General features: G+C 37.8%; 2 protein-coding genes across 2 annotated transcripts in view; both read left to right on the top strand.

Annotated features, from left to right (window-relative positions):
• The window catches only part of CNBD1 (cyclic nucleotide binding domain containing 1), a 397,045-nt gene that overhangs the window by 193,930 nt on the left and 180,574 nt on the right, over positions 1-22,541 (top strand). The gene's annotated exons all lie outside the window — the stretch shown is intronic.
• LOC132508194 (uncharacterized) lies at positions 12,388-15,607 on the top strand. Its single transcript, XM_060128155.1, has 2 exons — positions 12,388-12,737; positions 13,634-15,607. The coding sequence occupies exon 2, from the start codon at positions 14,270-14,272 to the stop codon at positions 14,912-14,914; it is 645 nt and encodes a 214-aa protein (XP_059984138.1). The 5' UTR covers positions 12,388-12,737; positions 13,634-14,269; the 3' UTR covers positions 14,915-15,607.

Here is a 22,541-nt window from a genome sequence, read left to right on the forward strand (position 1 = left end):
CTTCATTTGTTAGGTCTGGTGCATTTTTATCTTGCTCCTTTACCTGCTGGGTGTTTTTCTGTCTTCTCATTTTGCTTATCTTACTGTGTTTGGGGTCTCCTTTTTGCAGGCTGCAGGTTCGTAGTTCCTCCTGTTTTTGATGTCTATCTCCAGTGGCTAAGGTTGGTTCAGTGGGTTGTGTAGGCTTCTTGGTGGAGGGGACTAGTGCCTCTGTTGTGGTGGATGAGGCTGGATCTTGTCTCTCTAGTGGGCAGGTTCACATCTGGTGGTGTGTTTTGGGGTGTCTGTGGCCTTATTATTATTTTAGGCAGCCTCTCTGTTAATGGGTGGGGTTGTGTTCCTGTTTTGCTAGTTGTTTGGCATAGGTTGTCCAGCACTGTGACTTGCTGGTCGTTGAGTGAAGCTGGGTGCTGGTGTTAAGATGGAGGTCTCTGGGAGATTTTCGCCGTTTGATATTATGTGGAGCTGGGAGGTCTCTTGTTGACCAGTGTCCTGAAGTTGGCTCTCCTACCTCAGAGGCAGAGCCCTGCCTCCTGTCTGGAGCACCAAGAGCTTTTCATCCACACGGCTCAGGAGAAAAGGGAGAAAAAGTAGAGGGAATTAGTAGAAGTATGAGGAAAGGAGGGTAGGAAGGAAGGAAGAAAGAAAGAAAGAAAGAAAGAAAGAAAGAAAGAAAGAAAGAAAGAAAGAAAGAAAGAAAGAAAGAAAGAAAGAAAGAAAGAAGCAAAGAAGGAAAGAAGGCAAGAAGGAAAGAAAGGAGGGAGGGAGGGAGGGAGGAAGGAAGGAAGGAGGGAAAGAAGGAAAGAAGATACAGTAAAAATAAAATAAAGTATAATAAAGTTATTGAATTAAAAAATTCTTATTTAGAAAAAAAAAAGGGACGGATAAAACCTTAGGACAAATGTTGGAAGCAGAGCTATACAGACAAAATCTTACACAGAAGCATACACATACACCCTCACTAAAAGAGGTAAATGGGGAAAAATCATAAGTCTTGCTGTCAGAGACCACCTCCTCAATTTGGGATGATTCGTTGTCTAAAGGAGGGAAGGAAGGAAGGAAAGAAAGAAAGAAAGAAAGAAAGAACGAAGGTAAAGTATAATAACGTTATTAAAATTAAAATTGATTATTAAGAAAAAAATTTTTTAAAAAAAACCATGGATGGATAGAACCCTAGGACAAATGGTGGAAGCAAGACTATACAGACAAGATCTCACACAGAAGCATACACATACACATTCACAAAAAGAGGAAAAGGGAAAAAAATCATAGATCTTGCTCCTAAAGTCCACTTCCTTAATTTGGGATGATTGGTTGTCTATTCAGGTATTCCACAGATGCAGGGTATATCAAGTTGATTGTGGAGCTTTAATCCGCTGCTTCTGAGGCTGCTGGGAGAGATTTCCCTTTCTCTTCTTTGTTCTCACAGCTTCCAGGGGCTCAGCTTTGGATTTGGCCCTGCCACTGCGTGTAGGTCGCTGGAGGGCGTCTGTTTTTTGCTCAGACAGGACGGGGTTAAAAGAGCCGCTGATTCGGGGGCTCTGGTGCACTCAGGCCGGCGGGGACGGAGGGGCACGGAGTGCGGGGCGGGCCTGCGGCGGCAAAGGCCAGCGTGACTTTGCACCAGCCTGAGGCGCGCTGTGCGTTCTCCCGGGGAAGTTGTCCCTGGATCCCGGGAACCTGGCAGTGACGGGCTGCACAGGCTCCGCGGAAGAGGGGTGTGGAGAGTGACCTGTGCTCGCACACAGGCCCCTCGGTGGAGGCAGCAGCAGCCTTAGCGTCTCCCGCCCGTCTCTGGGGTCCGCGCTTTTAGCCGCAGTTCGCGCCCCTCTCCGGAGTTCCCTCAAGCAGCGTTCTTAAACCCCTCTCCTCACGCACCAGGAAACAAAGAGGGAAGAAAAAGTCTCTTGCCTCTTCGGCGGGTGCAGACTTTTCCCCGAACTCCCTCCCGGCTAGCCGTGGTGCACTAACCCCTTCAGGCTATGTTCAAGCCGCCAACCCCAGTCCTCTCCCTGCGCTCCTTCCGAAACCGAAACCCGAGCCTCAGAGCCTCAGCTCGCAGCCCCGCCCGCCCCGGCGGGTGAGCAGACAAGCCTCTCGGGCTGGTGAGTGCCGGTCGGCACCGATTCTCTGTGCAGGAATCTCCCCGCTTTGCCCTCCGCACCCGTTGCTGTGCAGTCCTCCGCGGCTTCGAAGCTCCCCCCTCCGCCCCCCACAGTCTCCACCCGCGAAGGGGCTTCCTAGTGTGTGGAAACTTTTCCTCCTTCACAGCTCCCTCCCACTGGTGCAGGTGCCGTCCCTATTCTTTTGTCTCTGTTTTTTCTTTTTTTTCTTTTGCCCTACCCAGGTACGTGGGGAGTTTCTTGCCTTTTGGGAGGTCTGAGGTCTTCTGCCAGCGTTCAGTAGGTGTTCTGTAGGAGTTGTTCCACGTGTAGATGTATTTCTGGTGTATCTGTGGGGAGGAAGGTGATCTCCGCGTCTTACTCTTCCGCCATCTTCAAGGTCCCCCTCTGCTAGTTTTTTAGTAACATATTTAGGATCTTCTATGTATGGTATCATGTCATCAGCAAACAGTGACAATTTTACTTTTCCAATTTGGATTCCTTTTATTTCTTTTTCTTCTCTGATTGCCATGGCTAGCACTTCCAAAACTACGTTTAATAAAAGTGGTAAGTGTGGACATCCTTGTTTTGCTCCTGATCTTAGAGGAAATGTTTTCAGCTTTTCACCTTTGAGAATGTTGTTAGTTGTGAGTTTGTCATATATGGCCTTTATTATGATGAGGTACATTCCCTCTATGCCCACTTTTTGGAGAGCTTCCATCTTGTCAAAAGCTTTGTCAAAAGCTTTTTCTGCATCTATGGAGATAATGATATGGTTTTTATTCTCAGTTTGTTGATGTGGTGTATCACACTGATTGATTTGTGGATATTGAAAAATCCTTGCATCCCTGTGGTAAATCCCACTTGATCATAGTATATGACCCTTTTAATGTATTTGGGTTGGTATTATTTTGTTGAGGATTTTTGCATTTATATTCATCAGTGACATTCATCTCTAATTTCCTCTTTTTTTTTGTGTGGTATCTTTGCCTGGTTTTGGTATCAGGGTGATGAGGGCCTCATAGAATTCCTTTGCAATTTTTTGGGAGAGTTTCAGAAAAATAGCTGTTAATTCTTCTCCAAATGTTTGGTAGAGTTCTCCTGTGAAGCCATCTGGTCCTGGACTTTTGTTTGTTGGAAGTTTTTAAATCACAGTTTCAATTTCAGTACTTGTGGTTGGTCAGTTCATATTTTCTATTTCTTCCTTGTTCAGTCTTGGGAGATTGAACCTTTCTAAGAATTTGTCCATTTCCTCTAGGTTGTCCATTTTATTGGCATATAGTTGCTTGTAGTAGTTTCTTATGATCCTTTGTATTTCTTCGGTGTCAGTTGTAACTTCTCATTTCTAATTCTGTTAATTTGAGTTCTCTCCCTTTTTTTTTCTTGATGAGTCTGGCTAAAAGTTTATCAGTTTTGTTTATCTTCTCAAAGAACCAGCTTTTAGTTTCATTGATTTTTTCTCTTGTCCTGTTCGTCGCTATTTCATTTATTTCTTCTCTGATCCTTATGATTTCTTTCCTTCTACTAACTTTGGGTTTTGCTGTTCTTTTTCTAGTTGCTTTAGGTGTAAGGTCAGGTTGTTTATTTGAGATTTTTCTTGTTTTCTGAGGTAAGATTGTATTGCTTCCTGCTTAGAACTGCTTTTTCTGGACCCATAGGTTACGGATCTTTGTATATTCTTTTCCATTTGTATCTCTATATATTTTTATTTCCTCTTTTATTTCTTCAGTTATCCATTGGTTGTTTAGAAACATATTGTTTAAACTTTATGTGTTTGTGTTTCTTTCAGTTTTTTTTTTCTTGTAGTTGAATTCTAATCTCATAGCATTGTGGTCAGAAAAGATGCTTTATATAATTTCAATTTTCTTAAATTCTCAGAGGCTCACTTTGTGGCTAAGAATGTGATCTATCCTGGAGAATGTTCCATGTGCACTTGAAAAGAATGTGTATTCTGCTGCTTTTGGATGGAATGCTCTGTAAATACAAATTAAGTCATTCTGGTCTAATGTGTCATTTAAGTCGTGTGTTTCCTTATTGATTTTCTGTCTGGATGATCTCTCCATTGATATAAGTGGGGTTTTAAACTTTCCCACTATTATTGTGTTACTGTCAATTTCTTCTTTTATGGCTGTTAGCATTTGCCTTATATATTAAGGTGCTTTATGTTGGGTGCTTGTATATTTACAGTTGTTATGTCTTCTCAGATTGATCATTATGTAGTGTCTTTCTTTGTCTCTTGTAACCATGTTTATTTTTTAGTCTGTTTTGTCTGATATGAGTATTTCTACTCCAGCTTTCTTTTGATTTCCATTTGCATGGAAATCCATTCCCTCACTTTATGTCTGTATGTGTCTCTGGATCTAAAGTGGGTCTCTTGTAGACATCATATATATGGGTCTTGTTTCTGTATCCATTCAGCTAGAGTATATCTTGGTTGGACTATTTAATCCATTTACATTTAAACTGATTATTGATATGTATGTTCTTATTGCCATTTTGTTAATTGTTTAGGATTTGTTTTCATAGGTCCTTTTTTCTTCCCTTCCTCTTTTGTTCTCTTGTGATTTGATGATTATCTTTTTTTTTTTTTTTTTTCTTTTTGCAGTATGTGGGCCTCTCACTGCTGTGGCCTCTTCTGTTGTGGAGCACAGGCTTCGGACGCACAGGCTCAGCGACCATGGCTCACGGGCCCAGCCTCTCCATGACACGTGGGATCCTCCCGGACCAGGGCACAAACCTGTGTCCCCTGCATCGGCAGGCAGACTCCCAACCACTGAGCCACCAGGGAAGCCCCTGATGACTATATTTAGTGTGGTGTTTGGATTGCTTTTTTGTTTTTGTGTGGCCATCTATTGTAGAGTTTTGCTCTGTGGTTCCTACAAGGTTTTGATATAGCAGTCTATATATATACACGACTGTTGTAAGTTGCTGGTCTCTTAATTTCGAATATATGTCCAATATCCTGCATTTGTACTCTCCTCATGATTGCTGGCTTTGATATCATATTTGTTTGTAGATGATTTCCTACCTTTACTGTATGTTTTCCTCTACTGGTGAGTTTTTCCATTCATAATTTTCTTGTTTCTAGTTGTGGGCTTTTCTTTTCCACCTAGAGAAGTTCCTTTAATATTTGTTGTAAACCTGATTTTGTTGTGGTGAATTCTCTTAGCTTTTGCCCTTGTGTAAAGCTTTTGATTTCTCCATCAAATCTAAACAAGAGCCTTGCTGGGTAGAGTATTCTTAGTTGTAGGCTTTTCCCTTTCATCACTGTATCATGCCACTACCTTCTGGCCTGCAGAGTTTCTGCTGAAAATCAGCTGATAACCTTATAAGGATTCCCCTCTATCTTATTTATTGCTTTTCTCCTGTTGCTTTTAATATTTTCTCTTTGTCTTTCACTTTTGTCAATTTGATTAATATGTGTCTCAGTGTGTTCCTCTTTGGAATTATCCTGTATGAGACTCTATGCTTCCTGGACTTGAGTGTTTCCTTTCCCATGTTAAGGAAGTTTTTGGTTATTATCTCTTCAAATATATTCTCAGACACTTTCTCTGTTCTCCTGGGACCCCTATAATGTGAATGTTGGCGTGTTTAATGTTGTCCCAGAGGTCTCTGAGGCTGTCCTCATTTCTTTTCATTCTTTTTTCTTTATTCTGTTGCATGGCAGTGATTTCCAACAATATGTCTTCTGGCTCACTTATTTGTTTTTCTGCATCATTTATTCTGTTATTGATTCCTTCTAGTATATTTTTCATTTCAGTTATTGTATTGTTCACCTCTGTTTGTTTGCTTTTTAAATCTTCTAGCTCTTTTTTAAACTTTTTTTTTTGTTGTTGTATCTTCTCAGTCTGTGCCTCCATTCATTTTCTAAGATCTTGGATCATCTTTACTATCATTGTTCTGAATTCTTTTTCAGCATATTATCTATCTCCACTTCTTTTAGTTGTTCTTCTGGGGTTTTATATCATTCCTTCATCTGGAACATATTTCTCTGCTGTCTCATTTTGTCTAACTTTCAGTGTTTGTGTTCTCCATTCCTCAGGCTTCAGGATTGTAGTTCTTGCTTGTGGTTTCTGGCCCTGGTATGTGAGGTTTGTCCAAGGGCTTATTCAGGCTTCCTGGTGGGAGGGACTGGTGCCTGCCTACTGGTGTGTGGAGGAGGATCTTGTCCCTCAGGTGGGCAAAACTGTGTCAAGGGGTGTGCCTAGATTTGGCTGTGGGCTCAGGATGACTTTAGGAAACCTGTCTGTTGATGGGTGGGGCTGTGTTCCCAACCTGTTGGTTGTTTGGCCTGAGGCATCCCAGCACTGAAGCCTGCAGATTGTTGGGTGGAGCCAGGTCTCAGGGGCAAGATGGTGACCTCTAGGAGAGATCACACTTTGGAATATTCCCTCGGGGCCTCTGCCACCAGTTTCCTTGCCTCAGCAGTGGGCTATAGCTGGCACCCTTCTCCACAGGATATCCTCCAAAGCCCACAGGTATGTCTGGCTCAGGCTCCTATGGAGTCACTGCTTTGCCCTGAGTCCTTGTGCATGTGGAACCGCATGTGCATTCTCCAAGAGTGCAGTCTCTATTTTCCTCAATCCTGTGAATCTCCTGAATTTCAACCTGCTGGTCTTCAAAGCCAAATGCTCTGGGGGTTCCTCCTTTCATTGCCAGACCCCCAGGTTAGGGGCCCTTACTTGGGGATCATAAGTCTCACTCCCTTGAAAGAACCTCTGTGATATAATTATTTTCCAGTTTGTGAGTTGCCCACCTGGTGGGTATGGGATTTGAGTATATCACAAAAGCACCCCCCCTACCATCTTTTTATGGCTGCTTCTTTGTCTTTGGATATAGAATATCATTTTTTGGTAGGTTCCAGTCTTTTTTGTCAATGGTTGTTCAGCAGTTAGTTGTGATTTTGGTGTTTTTGTGAGAGGAGGTGAGCTCAAGTACTTCTGCTCTGCCATCTTGTCTCTGATTCCATGTATCTGAGGTCACACAGAATTTTTATACCTCTATATATGGACTCTGCTGGAATATGACTTAAACATATGGGTAGCTTGGACGTGCTTCCATACTCTTTTTTGCCCCACTCAAAAGTGACCTTCTGCAACACCTAACAAAATAGATCAGAAGAGATCTACCAAATACTTTTTTCTTTTTGGTGAGTGAGACAAGGTGTAACGACTTGTTTTTTACATGGGAAGTATGCCCCAGACTGGGGAACTCCTGAAATCTTTACTGATTTAACAGCAATCTCCTGTCCTCTGGAGCATTTATCTGACCAGGTATCCAGAGTGCATGTCACTTCTTTCTCCTCAAGTACAATTCACATGATACAATTAATATCATGGGCCTATCTGATGTTCTGTGAAGTATCCAGATGATTTAGGTCCTCTTTCACTACCTTGTGACAGAAGGTTAAAATTATCTCTTGGACAAAACAACAATAAAATATATATGTTATACATCACATGTGAAAGTAATGTTTTCTGATCTTCCTAATGGCTATGGAAAAGGATGCATTTGCTGGATGAATAGCTCCACACCTTATACCTGGGCAATATGAATCCATTCTAGTAAAGATATCATATCTGCTATATCAGCTGCTTTAGGGCTATCATGAAGCTGAGTTTTTAGCAGTCCATTTTCATTCACCATGATCTATCTCTTTAATTTTTTTATTTTTACATTTGAATGGGACAGATTTATGAAATAAATGAGATATGATGATGACCACCACCCCTGCCTCTCAGAGGGTAAAACTAAGCTCTGCAACTAACTCCAGGATTTGATATGTATTTTTTTATTTACTAACTTGGTCTGTTTCAGGAATTTCCACTTATCTTTTCCTACAACAATAATCCTTAAACCACTAGCCAAAGAATCAATGTGAAGGTTCTGACAGCTGCTGTGAATGTTCATTTCAAAAATACATTCAAGAGCTTGGAAAATGACCACTAAGTGGGCCCATGGACCCAGTGAAAAACTGTGAGATAAACCTTGGCCAGGACTCCATTTATTTTCTGATCCCATAATATCATTATCAGCTAAAATCCTATAACCATATGCTCTTGAAAAATATAAGTATTCTCCTTAACACTTCCTTGGTTATGGGGCATCTTTGGTGATGGACTGGGGGAGATCACTCTGTATACATTTGCCAAAGTATTGCAGAGTATTCTTCAAAGACATCTGGCTCTCTTCCAGTCAATGCAGTCTTCATCTGAGAACTGGTACAGATTTGAGAACTGGGCAGTAAACTGATTTTCTATTGGGGAAGCTGATCAGCCTTCTGTTCATTCATTCTTGATCTCTGTTGATTATATATTAAGCAATACTCTTGGTGACTGCTCATCTATACTTCCTCTAGGAATGTCATGCTCTCTGAGCCATCTCCATAGATCTGTATGTCAGGTCCAGCCCTGGCTATCATTAAGATCATTTTGTCTGCAACAGTAATTACTCTCACATTTTCTCTGACAATTAAGTGATGTCATATGTCCTCTGATATTCTGGGAAGCTATTGTCCCCATTAATAGCAGGGAGACCAGTTCTGCAACTTTATCTTTACACTACAGAATTCTCAAAAATATTGGTGCCTCCCTCACAAAGACATTCATTACTGCCTTGATAAATAGAATGTCTTCTGGATGCTCCTGAGAACAGCGTCAGGTGCAGAGTCTTTCACTCTTTTATAATGGATCCACTCTAGCACACCAAATTCTCTGAGCCTTTTCATTCTTGCTTCCACAGTTCTGAAATCTCTTCTGTATTTAATGTAGGCCATTGCCTTCTCTGATCTTCTAGTGGAGCTTCTAGTTATTAAAATGTCTCTAAGGGCCATTGCTAGGGAATTAAATTGAGTCATGGGAGAATGACCTATTTCTGACAGAATTTCTTCTATCCCGTTTAACATTCTACTCAGCACTCTCAGGATACATTTCCAGGTAAGCTCCTGCAAAACTACTGCAAAACTCATTAGATCTTACAACTCCTTCATCATAAAATTACTTTCTCCCTTAGTAGGCTCAGCAGTTCATCTATTGTCAGGCTATTTGACCCTCAGGAGGTTTGACCCTCACGATTGGTCTGGCAGACAGAAGAAGAGGTGCAACATTACAGATGGAAAGCATTGTCTTATAAGACACCTGCTTTGAGGCCTTTTCATAGTTTTTAAACAAGAGGAGATGCTCTTAATTCTGTCAAGAGGAAGTGGGGGTATTTCTGCTAGCTCATAAGACTCAAGATAACTAAAGTTGCCCGTTTCTTCACTGCAGCTATACAAGTATCCACATCTCAAATTTCAAGGTTCCAGTCTTTTCTAATAAGTCCTAACTTTGGCATATGAGCATTGCTTAGGTGAAAATTCAGCTGATGTTCTGTTACTTTTACAATTAATTCCTATGATTATTTAGCCTTCCAACTGCAGTGGATGACAGTCTCTTTAAACCATGCCAAGGAGGCACTCTGACTCCCAGAATTTGCTTTAACTTGTTGATTAACTGATTGGAGCCTGTCATTCCTCTCTAATGCGTTAGTAGCTCTCAGCCATATCCACTCAACTGCACACTAATTTTAGAGTTACTTTTCCCCCTGTATCTATCAAACACCAAAGACACGAAATAAGCTAGTGCATCTGTAACCTGTATCCTGTCCTAGATCACTACAGTGAAAGTCTCAGCAATTATCCTGCTTCATCATGCTTCAAATGCCATCTGTGATCAGTGATGGGGCCCTCATTGATATTTGGCCAATGAGAAATTCAGTTTTAAAATCCTATCATCAGAGTCTACTCTCTAGACTCTCCTGCCACCAACTGTCTTAGGTCAGGTTTTTTACTCATGAAGCTTGGAAAAGGGATTCCTATGTGAGGCAGGGCTGTCAGGAAAAGCCTGTAAGGGAGTGAGGGAAGGAGGTCAGGATAAAGGAAGAAGCTAGGTAATGATATGGTTTCAAATATAGTTCAGCCTGATTTCAAAGGGGGTTCTGATGCATAATTTGCACTGAGATTGTTCTGTCCAGGAGCAAAGGAGATGTGCATTAGCCATGGGCTGCCCCAGGCAGAGGGTAGACACAGGACCACCTGTGTATCTTTGGACAAGTTGACTCATGCCTGTCAAGAACAGTTCTTCGAGAAGAGTTTCAGTGTGAGCCATTGTCAGTAGCTAGGGATGGGTGCAGCAGCCAGATAAGGGAAGTCTAGTGGGAACATCCACAGCATCTGTAACACCCCATGGTAGAATATTGGGAGATAATGTAACATTAATAGCTTGACCTTTTGAGTTTTATAGACCTGCATTCATTTGGGCAAGATAATTAACCTTTCTGATTTTGTTCCCTCTACTGTAAAATGAGGATGATAACTCACCTTAAATTTGAAAGTATTAACTGAAGATGAATTTGTAAAGTAGCCAGTAGAATGCTTGGCTTCTAATAGGTGCTAAATTAATGTTATGTTGACTAAGCAAGTAGAACTTGGCTATTTTACAAGGAAAAAAATATGTTTATCTAATTCTATTTAACATAGAAAGTTAATCTCTGACTCTTAATTACCTCAAAAAGAAAATGTGGCACTGCACCTCTTAGTTCAGTGCAAAATAAATGAAAAAAAAATCAGACAAATGCAACATTGACATCACTTGTAGGAATAAAAGAGTGTAATATTTAGCCAAGATAAAGAAGCAGATATTACATATGCATTAATCAATGTGATTAATGTTCAAAGAAAGTGAGCTACTATTAGCATTTATTTTCAGCATACTACTCAGTAGTTTTTGAAAAGATTATTGGTGAAAAAGTGTGCATGATATAAAATTCCTCATGTGCATATAAATTTCTCTACAAAGTTCAGGATGTCACTTTGTTTCACTAATTGTTCTTTGGGTACCTTAGTGTGAGTGCCTTAATTTAGGTTCAGGTTTTCAGTCAAATGATCTTTTCTATAGAACAACTGAGCATTGTCAACTACTGCTATTAGCCCAGCATTAGCTATACATAAGCAATCCATTAAATTGCAAGACAGTGGATGTATACAAGGACTGTTTCTTAGTTCTTTTTCCCTCACTTCTTTTCCTTAATTCAATTTCATTTCATCTCTCAAAGACTGCTTTTTTTTTTTCTTTTTTCGGTACACAGGCCTCTCACTGTTGTGGCCTCTCCCGTTGCAGAACACAGGTTCCGGACACGCAGGCTCAGCGGCCATGGCTCACTGGCCCAGCCGTTCTGCGGCATGTGGGATTTCCCGGACCGGGGCACGAACCCGTGTCCCCTGCATCGGCAGGAGGACTCTCAACCACTGCGCCACCAGGGAAGCCCTCAAAGACTGCTTTTTATCTGCTAATTCTTATTTTCTAGTTCCCTTTGGTAGAAGGACCTTTGCAAATACTCTCTGTACTTGAATTTCTTCATCTGATTATAAGATTACTTGCATATAGTGAACGACACCTATTTACCCAAGAGCTTTTGGATATCCTTTGTAACTGCCTCTTGTGTCCCTCCAACACAATAACACACATGTTCACATTCACTGTGAACGTAATTCTTATTGTTAACCACTTCACTTTGAGGCTGTCCTCTAGGTAAGCATATTTATTTCGTATTTAAAATAAATACGAAATAAATATGCAACCAACTCTTAATTTAAAGTTATAGCATAATATGATGCAACAGAGCAATCATAAAGTTAACCTGCAACATGAAATTATTTTCGAAAGACATTGGTCCTTAATTATAATTTAACCTATGTAACCTGTTCTACAAGAGGTGACATGTAAGGACTAATCTATTGAACCCATCAGCAAATGGGGTTAGGAACTGTATATATAGACAGTGGCTTTTCAAATACACATCTCTCTCAGGCATTCACCTTTTTTTATGTAAAAATTCTTTAGACAATAGCAACAATAAAAAATATAAGATATATGCAGTACACAGCACAATTAATGCACCATAATTTATATCAGTTTCTAAGAGCATTTAGAATTGTAATATGCTGTACAATAAGTCCCCTACATACGAACCTTCAAATTGTAAACTTTCAAAGATGTGAATGTGCATTCACATGTTCAATCATGTAAGTTAGTTCACGTGTCTGGCATACATTTTCATGTGTGTGCATTCTCTACAAGTGGTTGTGATTTTGTGTACTTTACAGTACTCTATAGAGCACAGTGGTACAGTATGTTTATTTCGAGCCCAGGATGTCTGGAAGCAAGAGTAAAAGCTGTGATGAGGTAGCTGGTACTGCTAAGAATCACCAAGCTATAACGATGGAAACAAAAGTGAAAATCATTCAGAGATTGGAGAGAGGCAAAACGATGGTAGATATTGCTCACTCCTATAACACGAATCATTCAACCATCAGCACGATTCTAAAGAAAAAGGACAAGGTCATGGAATATGTGAAGTCTGCTGTGCTGATGATGTCGACAATAATATCAAAGAAGCGTGGAAAAGTAATGGAAGAGATGGAGAAACTTCTCCATGTGCGGAGTCCCGCTCAGCTTCATGCTGATTCAAGAGAAAGCTAAAAGCCTTTATGAAGACTTGAAGAAGGAACACAGTGAAGAATCAGAGGGTGCATCTTTTAATGCCAGCCATGGCTGCTTTCATTGGTTCAAGGCTAGGGCCAACCTTCATAACATAAAAGTAAGTGGCAAAAAAAAAAAACGGTAGCTGCCTGGGAATTTCCTGAAATGCTTCGGGAAATTATTAATGATGGTGTGTAGTTTTTTAAATTAATTTTTATCGGAGTATAGTTGCTTTACAATGTTGTGTTAGTTTCTACTGTAAAGCAAAGTGAATCAACTATATGTATACATATATCCCCTCTTTTTGGATTTCCCTCCCATTTAGGTCACCACAGCACATTGAGTAAAGTTCCCTGTGCTATGCAGTAGGCTCTTATTAGTTATCTATTTTATACATAGTATCAATAGTGTATATATGTCAATCCCAATCTCCCTTTTCCTTCCACCCCTTTCCCCCTTGGTATCCATGTTTGTTCTCTATGTCTGTGTCTCTATTTCTGCTTTGCAAATAATAACATCTACACCATTTTTCTAGATTCCGCATGTATGCATTAATATACGATATTTGTTTTTCTCTTTCTGACTTACTTCATTCTGTATGACAGTCTCTAGGTCCATCCATGTCTCTACAAATGACCCAGTTTCATTCCTTTTTATGGTTGAGCAATATTCCATTTGTATATATGGAATCTTGTAGTTTTGATTTGCATTTCTCTAATAAGTAGTGATGTTGAGCATCTTTTCATGAGTTTGTTGACCATCTGTATGTCTTCTTTGGAGAAGTGTCTATTTAGGTCTTCCACCCATTTTTTGATTGGGTTTTTTTTTTTTTTGATATTGTGCTGCATGAGCTGTTTGTATATTTTGGAGATTAATCCTTTGTCAGTTGTTTGTTTGCAAATATTTTCCCCATTCTGAGTGTGTCTTTTCATCTTGTTTATGGTTTCCTTTGCTGTGCAAAGCTTTTAATTAGGTCTCATTTGTTTCTTTTTATTTTAATTTTCTTTACTCTAGGAGGTGGGTCAAAAAATATCTTGCTGTGCTTTATGTCAAAGAGTGTTCTGGAAGGAGCATATTTACTCAAGCAGGTTTTTAATGTGGATGAGACAGGACTGTACTGGAAGAGGATGCCGGACCGAAGGAGGAAAGTTGATGCCAGGCTATAAAGCAGCAGAGGATAGGTTAACTCTGTTGTTTGGTGGCAATGCTTCTGGTGATATGAAGCTGAAGCCTCTTGTAATTTATCATTCAGAGAACCCAAGAGCCCTTAAAAACATAGCCAAGGGCTCTCTTCCTCTTGTGTGGAAGAGTAACCCCAAGGCCTGGGGCACACAGGCCATTTTCCAGGACTGTTTTTCCACCACTTTATCCTGGCGGTAAAGAAATATTGCTTGGAGAAGGATGTCCCATTCAACATTCTTTTTCTGCTCAACAGTTCTCCAGGCCACCCCCCATTCATGAATGACATTCATTCCAGTGTCAAAGTAGTACATCTGCCATCGAATACTACATTGCTCATCCAAACTATGGACCAGGGATTATAGCAACTTTCAAGAAATATTATTTGTGTCACACTTTTTGTCAGGCAGTAAAGGCGAGTGATGAATCAGGCACAACCTGTGACAGTTTTGGAAGGGCTATAACATCTACATGGCCATAGAAAACATAGACTTTTCTTGGTATGAGGTTATGGCCGTCACCATGAATGGGGTTTTGAAGAACCTTTGCCCACAGTTTGTTCATAATTTCCATGGATTTGAGAAGGTGGATGAGGTCTTCATCAACTTAGTGACCCTCAGCGAGAAGCTGGAGCTAGATCTGCAGGAGGATGACTTCATTGAACTCCTTGCTGTGCAACACAAGGAGCTTACTAATGAAGACCTGATGGAATTGGAGACCCAGAGAAAGGGTGAAGAGAGACAAGAGGAAGAAGTAACTGAAGAACCAAAGAGATACACGATGCTGGAAACAGCAAAGGGATTTTCTTTATTTGAAGAGGGACTGTTAGTTTTTGAGGCACAGGACTGGAATGTAGAACAGTACATGAAGGTTGCAACAGCTGTTCAGAATGCAATCCAGTGCTACCGTGTTATCTATGATGAGGAAAAAAGAGCTACCACCCAGATACCACTGGATCATTTTTTCAAGAGGGTAGATAGAATTGAATCCAGCAAGGAACCAGAACCTGTGCCATCAACATCAGGCATGAGTGAAACTGCAGCTTGCCCTCCATCTCTTATTGATGATCCTTCAGCTCTATCATTTCCCACCTCCTCTTCCTCCTCCAGTCAGTAACTCTTCTTGCCTGTTCACTTGATGTCAGCCCCTGTATGCCAGATGTTGTACTATGCTACTGTGCTTTTCAAGGTACTGTACTGTAAGATTTAAAATGTTTTATTTATTTTTTGTTTGTTTTTTATGTATTATTTGTGTGAAAAGTATTATAAACCTATTACAATATGGTACTATATAGCTGATTGGGTTAGTTGGGTACCTAGGCCAACTTTGTTAGACTTACAAACAAATTGGACTTATGAATGTGCTCTTGGAATGGAACTCATTTGTATGTAGGGGACTTACTGCATACACATGTGTGTGTGTGTGTGTGTGTGTGTGTATACACATATAACCTTGTCTCTGTTTACTGTGTAGATTAGGATATCCACTGCACTTAATGTTAATTTCAACCCCTTTGAGATTATTATATTTGATGGTAATTAATAATTATGAAAGTATGAAAGGAAATGGACAGATTTTAAGTTGCTTCTGGTTCCTGAAGTTTTCCTTCAAAAAAAATAGTGGAATGCAGAGTCCACACCATAGATGGGAAAAAATATCCACGCATGTTTACAGAGTGGTATTAAGTAGAAAAGAACAAATACATGGTGTTTGGACATGTGAAATAGTTCTTAAGATAGGAGTTCCCACTAGAGAGCTTATGGCATAGGTACCCAGAATTTGGGATCCAATAAATTTGAAATGATGAAAGTAGGTTTTACTTGCTATTTATTATCTTTTCTCATACCTCTCAAAGGCCAAAGACATTGCTTAAGTCCTAGAGAGGCTTCTCTGCAATTGTCCATGTTTGACATTACCTTTGATGAATTGATTCCTTTACTTTCTCACTATCCTTCAGCCCCTCCTATTGTTGTTTCCCTCCATATCCAGCTCATCATTACAAACACTTTTCATTGCCCAGTACCACAATCCTTAGATAATTTTTCTTGTCAAAACTCCAACTCTGAATGAATTTAGAACCCCTCTCCTTGGAACAGTATCCCCATTTTTTTTCTGTGACATTTTCCTAACTCACTGACCATTTTTATTAGCCTCTTTTGCTTGCTTTTCTTTCTCTACTAACTATAATTTGGTCCTGGGTCTCTTTCTCTTCTCTGTCTATATTCCTTTGCTATTCCATTCCCATATCTTATACAATCTTTTAAAAGTTTGAGGTACCAAAATGATATTTCTCATTGCATTTTTGACATGTTGACTTAAATGTCTCACAGGTCTCAAAATTCACAGGCTCAATTTTGTTTCCTGCCACCCAAATCTGTGTCCCTTTCTTCCTCTCATGCACACTATTCTTCCCATGTAGTCCTCCAATTTCAGTAAATGACATTAATCTGGGGGCTTAAAATAGAAAACAGTCATATTTGATATTTACTTTTCTTCATGCCCATATCAACCTATCAGAGAGTCATATTATTTTTATATCTGAAAGTATCTCAAATCTGGTCAATCTAACTCTACCACCTCCTCTCCAGTTCAGGAATCTTATTTAGGCCAATGCAATAACCCTTATCTTTACTCTATACAGCCTTCCAATTCACTCTGCATATAGTACCAAGAATGTTCACACCTGCTATTATCTCTTCTCTAATTTCCCAATGCCTCCAGGACAGATGGAAAAAAGAAGGAAGCTTTCCACCATGGGCTTATAAGCCTTTACAAGTTTGGTCTTTGCTCACCTCTCCAACCTTTACTGATGTCATTTCTCTTTCACTCACTATACTCCAACAAATTGTCTATTTTTCAATTTCTCAAGCAATCAAACTTATTACACACACTTTGCTCACATAATCGTGTCTGAATAGAATTTGTTCTTTCAGCTCCTAATTTCCCTTCAGCTTTGAGCTCAACTGTACATGCTAGTAGATTCTTCCATTAACATTACTGAAAATAATGCCCTTTAACCTCTCCCCCTCAAAACAACACACACACACACATACACACACACACACACATGCACACACATACATTTTTCACTTCTTTAAGAATCCTAGTTCCTTAACAGTTCTTATTTCAGTTTATTATTATGTGTTTCTTATTTTCTTGCTTTTTCTGTTTTTCTTACCAGAATTCTTGAGAGCAGGGAATTTGTCTTTTTGGCTATATATATCTTCATCACCTAGCAACTTGTGTGGCACATAGAAGGCACTAAATAAACAGCTTTGAGTAAATGGCAGAATGAGCTATCTGGACATAATTCATAAGAACCATTTGAAGAACTGAGATCACTTCAAATGTAGATAATGAACCTAGGAGAGTTGGACCTGCTGTGAGACACTTTTTAGAGTTATTGACCTCAAAAGTGTGGCCAGTGGAAACTGGGAGCATCATCAGCCTAGGGCCACCTTATTTCCAAAGATCAAATGTGACCAATTATCCACCTCCTTTTTAATTAAAAAAAAAAGTTAAATACTGGAGTGTGTAGATATTATTGGTCTTTCATCACATACTTCACTGAATTACAGAGAGGAACAATTTCTTACAGCAGAGCTAGGAATCAAATAAATGAGAGATAAGATAAATGGCAAATACCTCAACTATTAACATAGTCCGTGGATTGATAGCTAGAGGATACACCCTGGTGAATTGTAGGCAAAAGATATTCCAGATGTTTGCCTATTTTTTTCAAATACATTTAGACTATTAATACTTAATTAAAAATTTCAGTATATTTTATTTATTTAAAGATATTTATTGAACATTTGCCATGGAGTAGGAATTTATTATACGTTAATGAACAAAACAAGACTTCCTGCCCTAGTGGTATTTATATTCTGAGGGTGAAAGCAAACAATAAACATAATGTACAAATGAAATATGCTAGAATATATTAAGTGCCATAGAAAAAGAAAACTTAGAGTAGTGCAAGGGGATTTGAGAATGTCATTGGTTTTGAGGAGGTGTAGTACATGTTTAATAGGATGGTCAGGGTGAGCCTCACTGAGAAAATATTATTTGGGAATAGCTTTGAAGGAGGTGAAGGGAGCTCTGACAATATATCTGAGAGTTTAGTCCACCAGGCAGACAGCAGAGCCTAGGTGCAGAAGACACAGAAATCCTAAGGCGGGAGTGGGCTTAGCATTTCTAGGAGGAGCTAGGAGGCCAGTTGTTGCTGGAATGGAGTGAGATCATAGGTGTAAGGTGTAATTACTTTGGCTTTCATGCAATTGGGAGCTATTGTGTGATTTTGTATTTAATGAACATCCATTGTATATGTTCTAATTTCTGTGGTTCTGCTGCCCAGTATTGGGCTTCTTAACTTGAGAAATAGCTATTGTCACTTTTGCCTTCACTTTTACAAGTTTGTAATTTAACACACCTGATAAGGGTATAGTTGTATGCTTAACTAATTTCCTGACTACAACTTCTGCTTGGCAAAGGCCCTGAATTTTTTTCTTCATACTTGCCTTTTCACAGAAATATATTTGAAGCTTTACTTACCGAAATAAGTAAATACTCATGTACAGATTTCCAGTTTCATTTTTATCATTTACACTTATACTCACACAATTGTTCATAGCTCTATTGTTTATGAACTTTTCATTCAACAAATGTATTCAGCACCTGTTGTGTACCAAGTACTGTTAAGTGTCTTGTCTACATGGGAGCACAGAACACCTTCAAAGCATAAATCTTCACCCTTCTTTGTTGCATGAGTCCAATGGCTGGCAACGATGTTTACACAATAGGAGAAATCCTAAAATATAGATCCTGGAGTTAAGTGATTCTCATAGAAATAAATGACATTATCTATAGAATTTATATAACCCCTATCTTTAAGATAATCTTAAACTACCTTAAAGATAGTTTAAGAGAGTCAGAAGGTATTTTAAAGAGTGAAAAATAGTAATAAAGCTTTTTTGAAAAAGCTTATATATTTGTATCTGTGTATATATATATATATATATATATATACACACACACATACATACATGCATATACAAAATCTGTGTATACATAAAATCTATATATACACATAAAAATATTTCAAAGTTTCTTAGAAGAAACAAAACTCTTTGCTTTGGGAGTCTGTATTAATCCACATATGGCTCTGATTTGTTCTGCTGCTCACAAGTTATGAGATTTTACTAATGCTGTCAAAATATTTCTCACATCACACAGACATAATAATGGAGAAACTCCAATGACTTTTGACAGCTGTATAATGGTTTCAAATAATATAGATTATGTTGGAGGTTTAAACTATTATTCAAATCAATAGCACTAATCTGATTTTTCTATTTCGGTTCTGCTTTTCATTGAAAGAAGACTGAGTATGTATGTGTCCTGTTTGCAGGAAATATTTTAAAATGGGCATAGCCATAATATGTGAATGTGTAAAGGGAGATTATTTACCTTAACACAATTTTACTCTTACCTCTTGTGTAATTATGCTGAGCACATAAGATTTGTATCTTCATAACAATGAAAATTAAAAACAGGCAAAGAAGGAAGGAGAGGAAAGAAAACATTGACATTTAACATAAAAATGTAGATTTAAAGTTTTATCAATACATTAATGATGATAACAGCATTTATTATGTAACTATATTTAGACAGAGTGAATGCTCTTCCTACACTGCTTTAACAAAGTTTCATAATTTATGTTTTCATATTATCATTCAATTTAAAATATTTAAAAAATTCTTTCTTGAGTTTTCCTTTGACCTGTGGATTTTTTAGAAGTGTGATTTTTTAATTGACACATATTTGACCTTTATTCTGAATACATTATTTTTATTGATTTGTAAATCATTTCATTATGGACAAAAAACATTCTTTCAGGATTTAAATATTTTGAAATTTATTTAGACTTGTTTTATGGCTCAGTGCATTGTCTATCTTGATGAATTTTCCATGTACCCTTGAAAAGAATGTGTATTCTGTGGCCTTTGGACATATGTGTTTTATAATTGTAAACTAGGTCAAAGTGGATGATAGTATTGTTCAGCTTTTCCATGTCTTGTTTCATTTTTTTCTTTTTCTTTTTTTAAATTCTTGAGAGAGGATTGTTAAACTATGCTACTATAATTGTGAATTTGTCTATTTCTTCTTTCAATTTTGTCAAATTTTTCTTCATGTGTTTTTAGGCTCTGTTGTTAGATGCCATGGGTATTTATGATTTTTTTGCCTTTCTTCTAAATTTACTATCTTCTCATTTTACAATATTTATTTTCCTCTGACAATTCTTCTTGCTTCAAAGTATACTTTAATTAATTAATTAATACCAATATTAATATGCAACTCTAGCTTTCTTACATGACTTACATGGTTTACCTATCCATTCTTTTCATTTCAACCTTTATTTTTACATTTAAAGTACGCCTCGAAGAAAGTATGTAGTTGTATCTTGCTTTTTTATACATTCTGAACATGTCTATATTTTTAAATTGGGATCCTCAGTTCATTTGCATTTAATGTAATTATTTGTGTTTAGATTTTTGCCTACCATTTCACTACTTGTTTTCTATTTTCCCCATTTTTTTTGTTTGTTTCCGTTGTCTTCTTTGTTTACTGACTTCTTTAGGGTTAACTGATTTTTGAAAATAAATTTAACTTATATAATGGCTTTACAATACTATTTCTCTGCAATATTTTTAACGGTTTCTCCAAGAGGTACAATATATGTTTTTGACTTTTCACTCTCTATTTAGAGTTAAGTGTTATATTATTCCATGCAAAATGTGAAAACCTTGCAATCAATATTAGACCCATTTTCTCTCACTCCACTTTGGCTGCAGTTGTATATACTACATCTATATGTGATATTACTATATATATTGGACTTACACTCTTTTACTTTTCTTATTAAGCATTTAAAGCTGTTTACCTGTAAGTGTTGCTTTAGCAATTTCTCATAATTTGTTATTTTCTATAATTCAATTTAAGATATTTTAAAATTTCTCTCTTGAGTTTTTCTTTGATCCATAGAGTAATCCTTTTGTTCTTGTTTTAAATATTAGAAAACATACACACATATATACATACACACACACACATGTGTATTTTTAAACCCCATAGTACAATGCTATGTTTTGCTTTAGCTAGTCATAAGTGGTATTATTAAGTAAAGACAAAAACATTTGTGTTTAATAACTTAAACTCCATTTCTGATGTCTTGATTTCCTCTCTAGATTTTGAGTTTTCATTTGGTATCATTTTCCTTCACCTAGAACTTCCTTTATTATTTCTTATAGTGTTGTTCTGCTAAGGATGAATGCTCTTAGATTTATTCATTTATTCATTTTGTTTCCCTCCATGCTTGCAGGATATTTTCACTGGATTTATAAATCTAGGTTGTCAGTTTTTCTTTTTGCAACTTAATCATTTGCTCTGGTTTATTTTGGCCTTGATTTTTTTATAAAGAGAAATGTACATTTGTATTTTTTTTTATCTGTAGTTAATGTCTTTTGGGGGAATTGCTTATAAGATTTTCTTGCCACTTTGGAGTTTCAACTGTTTTACTTTAGTAAGCTTCACAATAAATTTTTTTTTGAATTTATACAGTGCAGGGCTTCCTAAGTTTACTGAAACTATAAATTTATATCTTCCAAAATATTTTGGAGCCTTCTTGCCACTATTTATTCAAAATTTTTTTCTGCTTTATTTTCTCTCTTCTCTCTTTATAGTGCTCCAGTGCATGAATGTTATGACTTCATAATATTTTACAAATCACTGAAGTTCTGTTCAGTTGTTCTCAATCTTTTTTCTCTGCTATCTTCAAACTGAATAACTTTTATCAATCTATCTTCAAGTCTGCTGACCCTTTTTTTTTCACATTCAGTTGGCTACTACTCCTTAATGAGGATATATTTTTTTAAATTTTAGATATGTTTTTTAGTTCTGTAATTTTCATTTATTTTTATATTTTTATTTCTCAACTGAGATTTCTTTTTTATTTATTCACTACAATTATGTTTTCAAATACTTCTTGACAGTGGTTTGACTTGCCGCCTTAAAATTCTTTCTGCTAATTTCAACATCTGTGATATTTTAGTGTCAACTATATTGTTTTTTAATCTGTGTACTAGTCATTTTTTTCTGTTCTTCATATGTCAATAATTTTGAACTGTACCTTCAATATTGTAAAGACTCTGGATTAAGTTGTGTTCCTCTCAAAATTATTGATTTTTTGCTCTAGCAGGCTGGACTGAAACTCCAAACTCAGTGTTTTCTGCAGTGAGCAGAAGCTGAGAGCTCTGTTTAAATATTTATAGTCTTATCTGGGCTGCTTGTATCTGCCTTTGGCCTGGGTAGTTTAGAGTTCAGCTAGACATGGGAGTAGGGTTTATATGCAGAAAGAATCAGACAATCAACATTTACTGAACTCCCACTCTGATACTAAGAACAGGAAAAGAAAGGGGAAGCTATCTGTTGTGTGTGATTTAACCTTGACCCAGATTTACCCAAACTGTTCTAATGGTACAGCATTCAGAAATATTTTCTTGAACTCCTATCCGAAAACTGCTACCTAGTGAGGCACTTCACGTTTTGCTTTATGCCTCCATTATTTGATGTTAAAATAGAATAGAACTTACCAAACATTAGAGTATTTGCCAAACATTGAAAGTGTTGAAAATACATTGAAAGGCCAACTAACAGTGTAAGTCAGTGTGACCTCTGCGATTAA

Source organism: Lagenorhynchus albirostris, chromosome 17 (assembly GCF_949774975.1).
Source record: "Lagenorhynchus albirostris chromosome 17, mLagAlb1.1, whole genome shotgun sequence".
Taxonomy (NCBI): Eukaryota; Metazoa; Chordata; class Mammalia; order Artiodactyla; family Delphinidae; genus Lagenorhynchus; species Lagenorhynchus albirostris.

Coding starts and splice junctions, on each gene's coding strand:
- LOC132508194 (XM_060128155.1), top strand. CDS start 14,270: ATGGCCATAGAAAACATAGACTTTTCTTGGTATGAGGTTATGGCCGTC.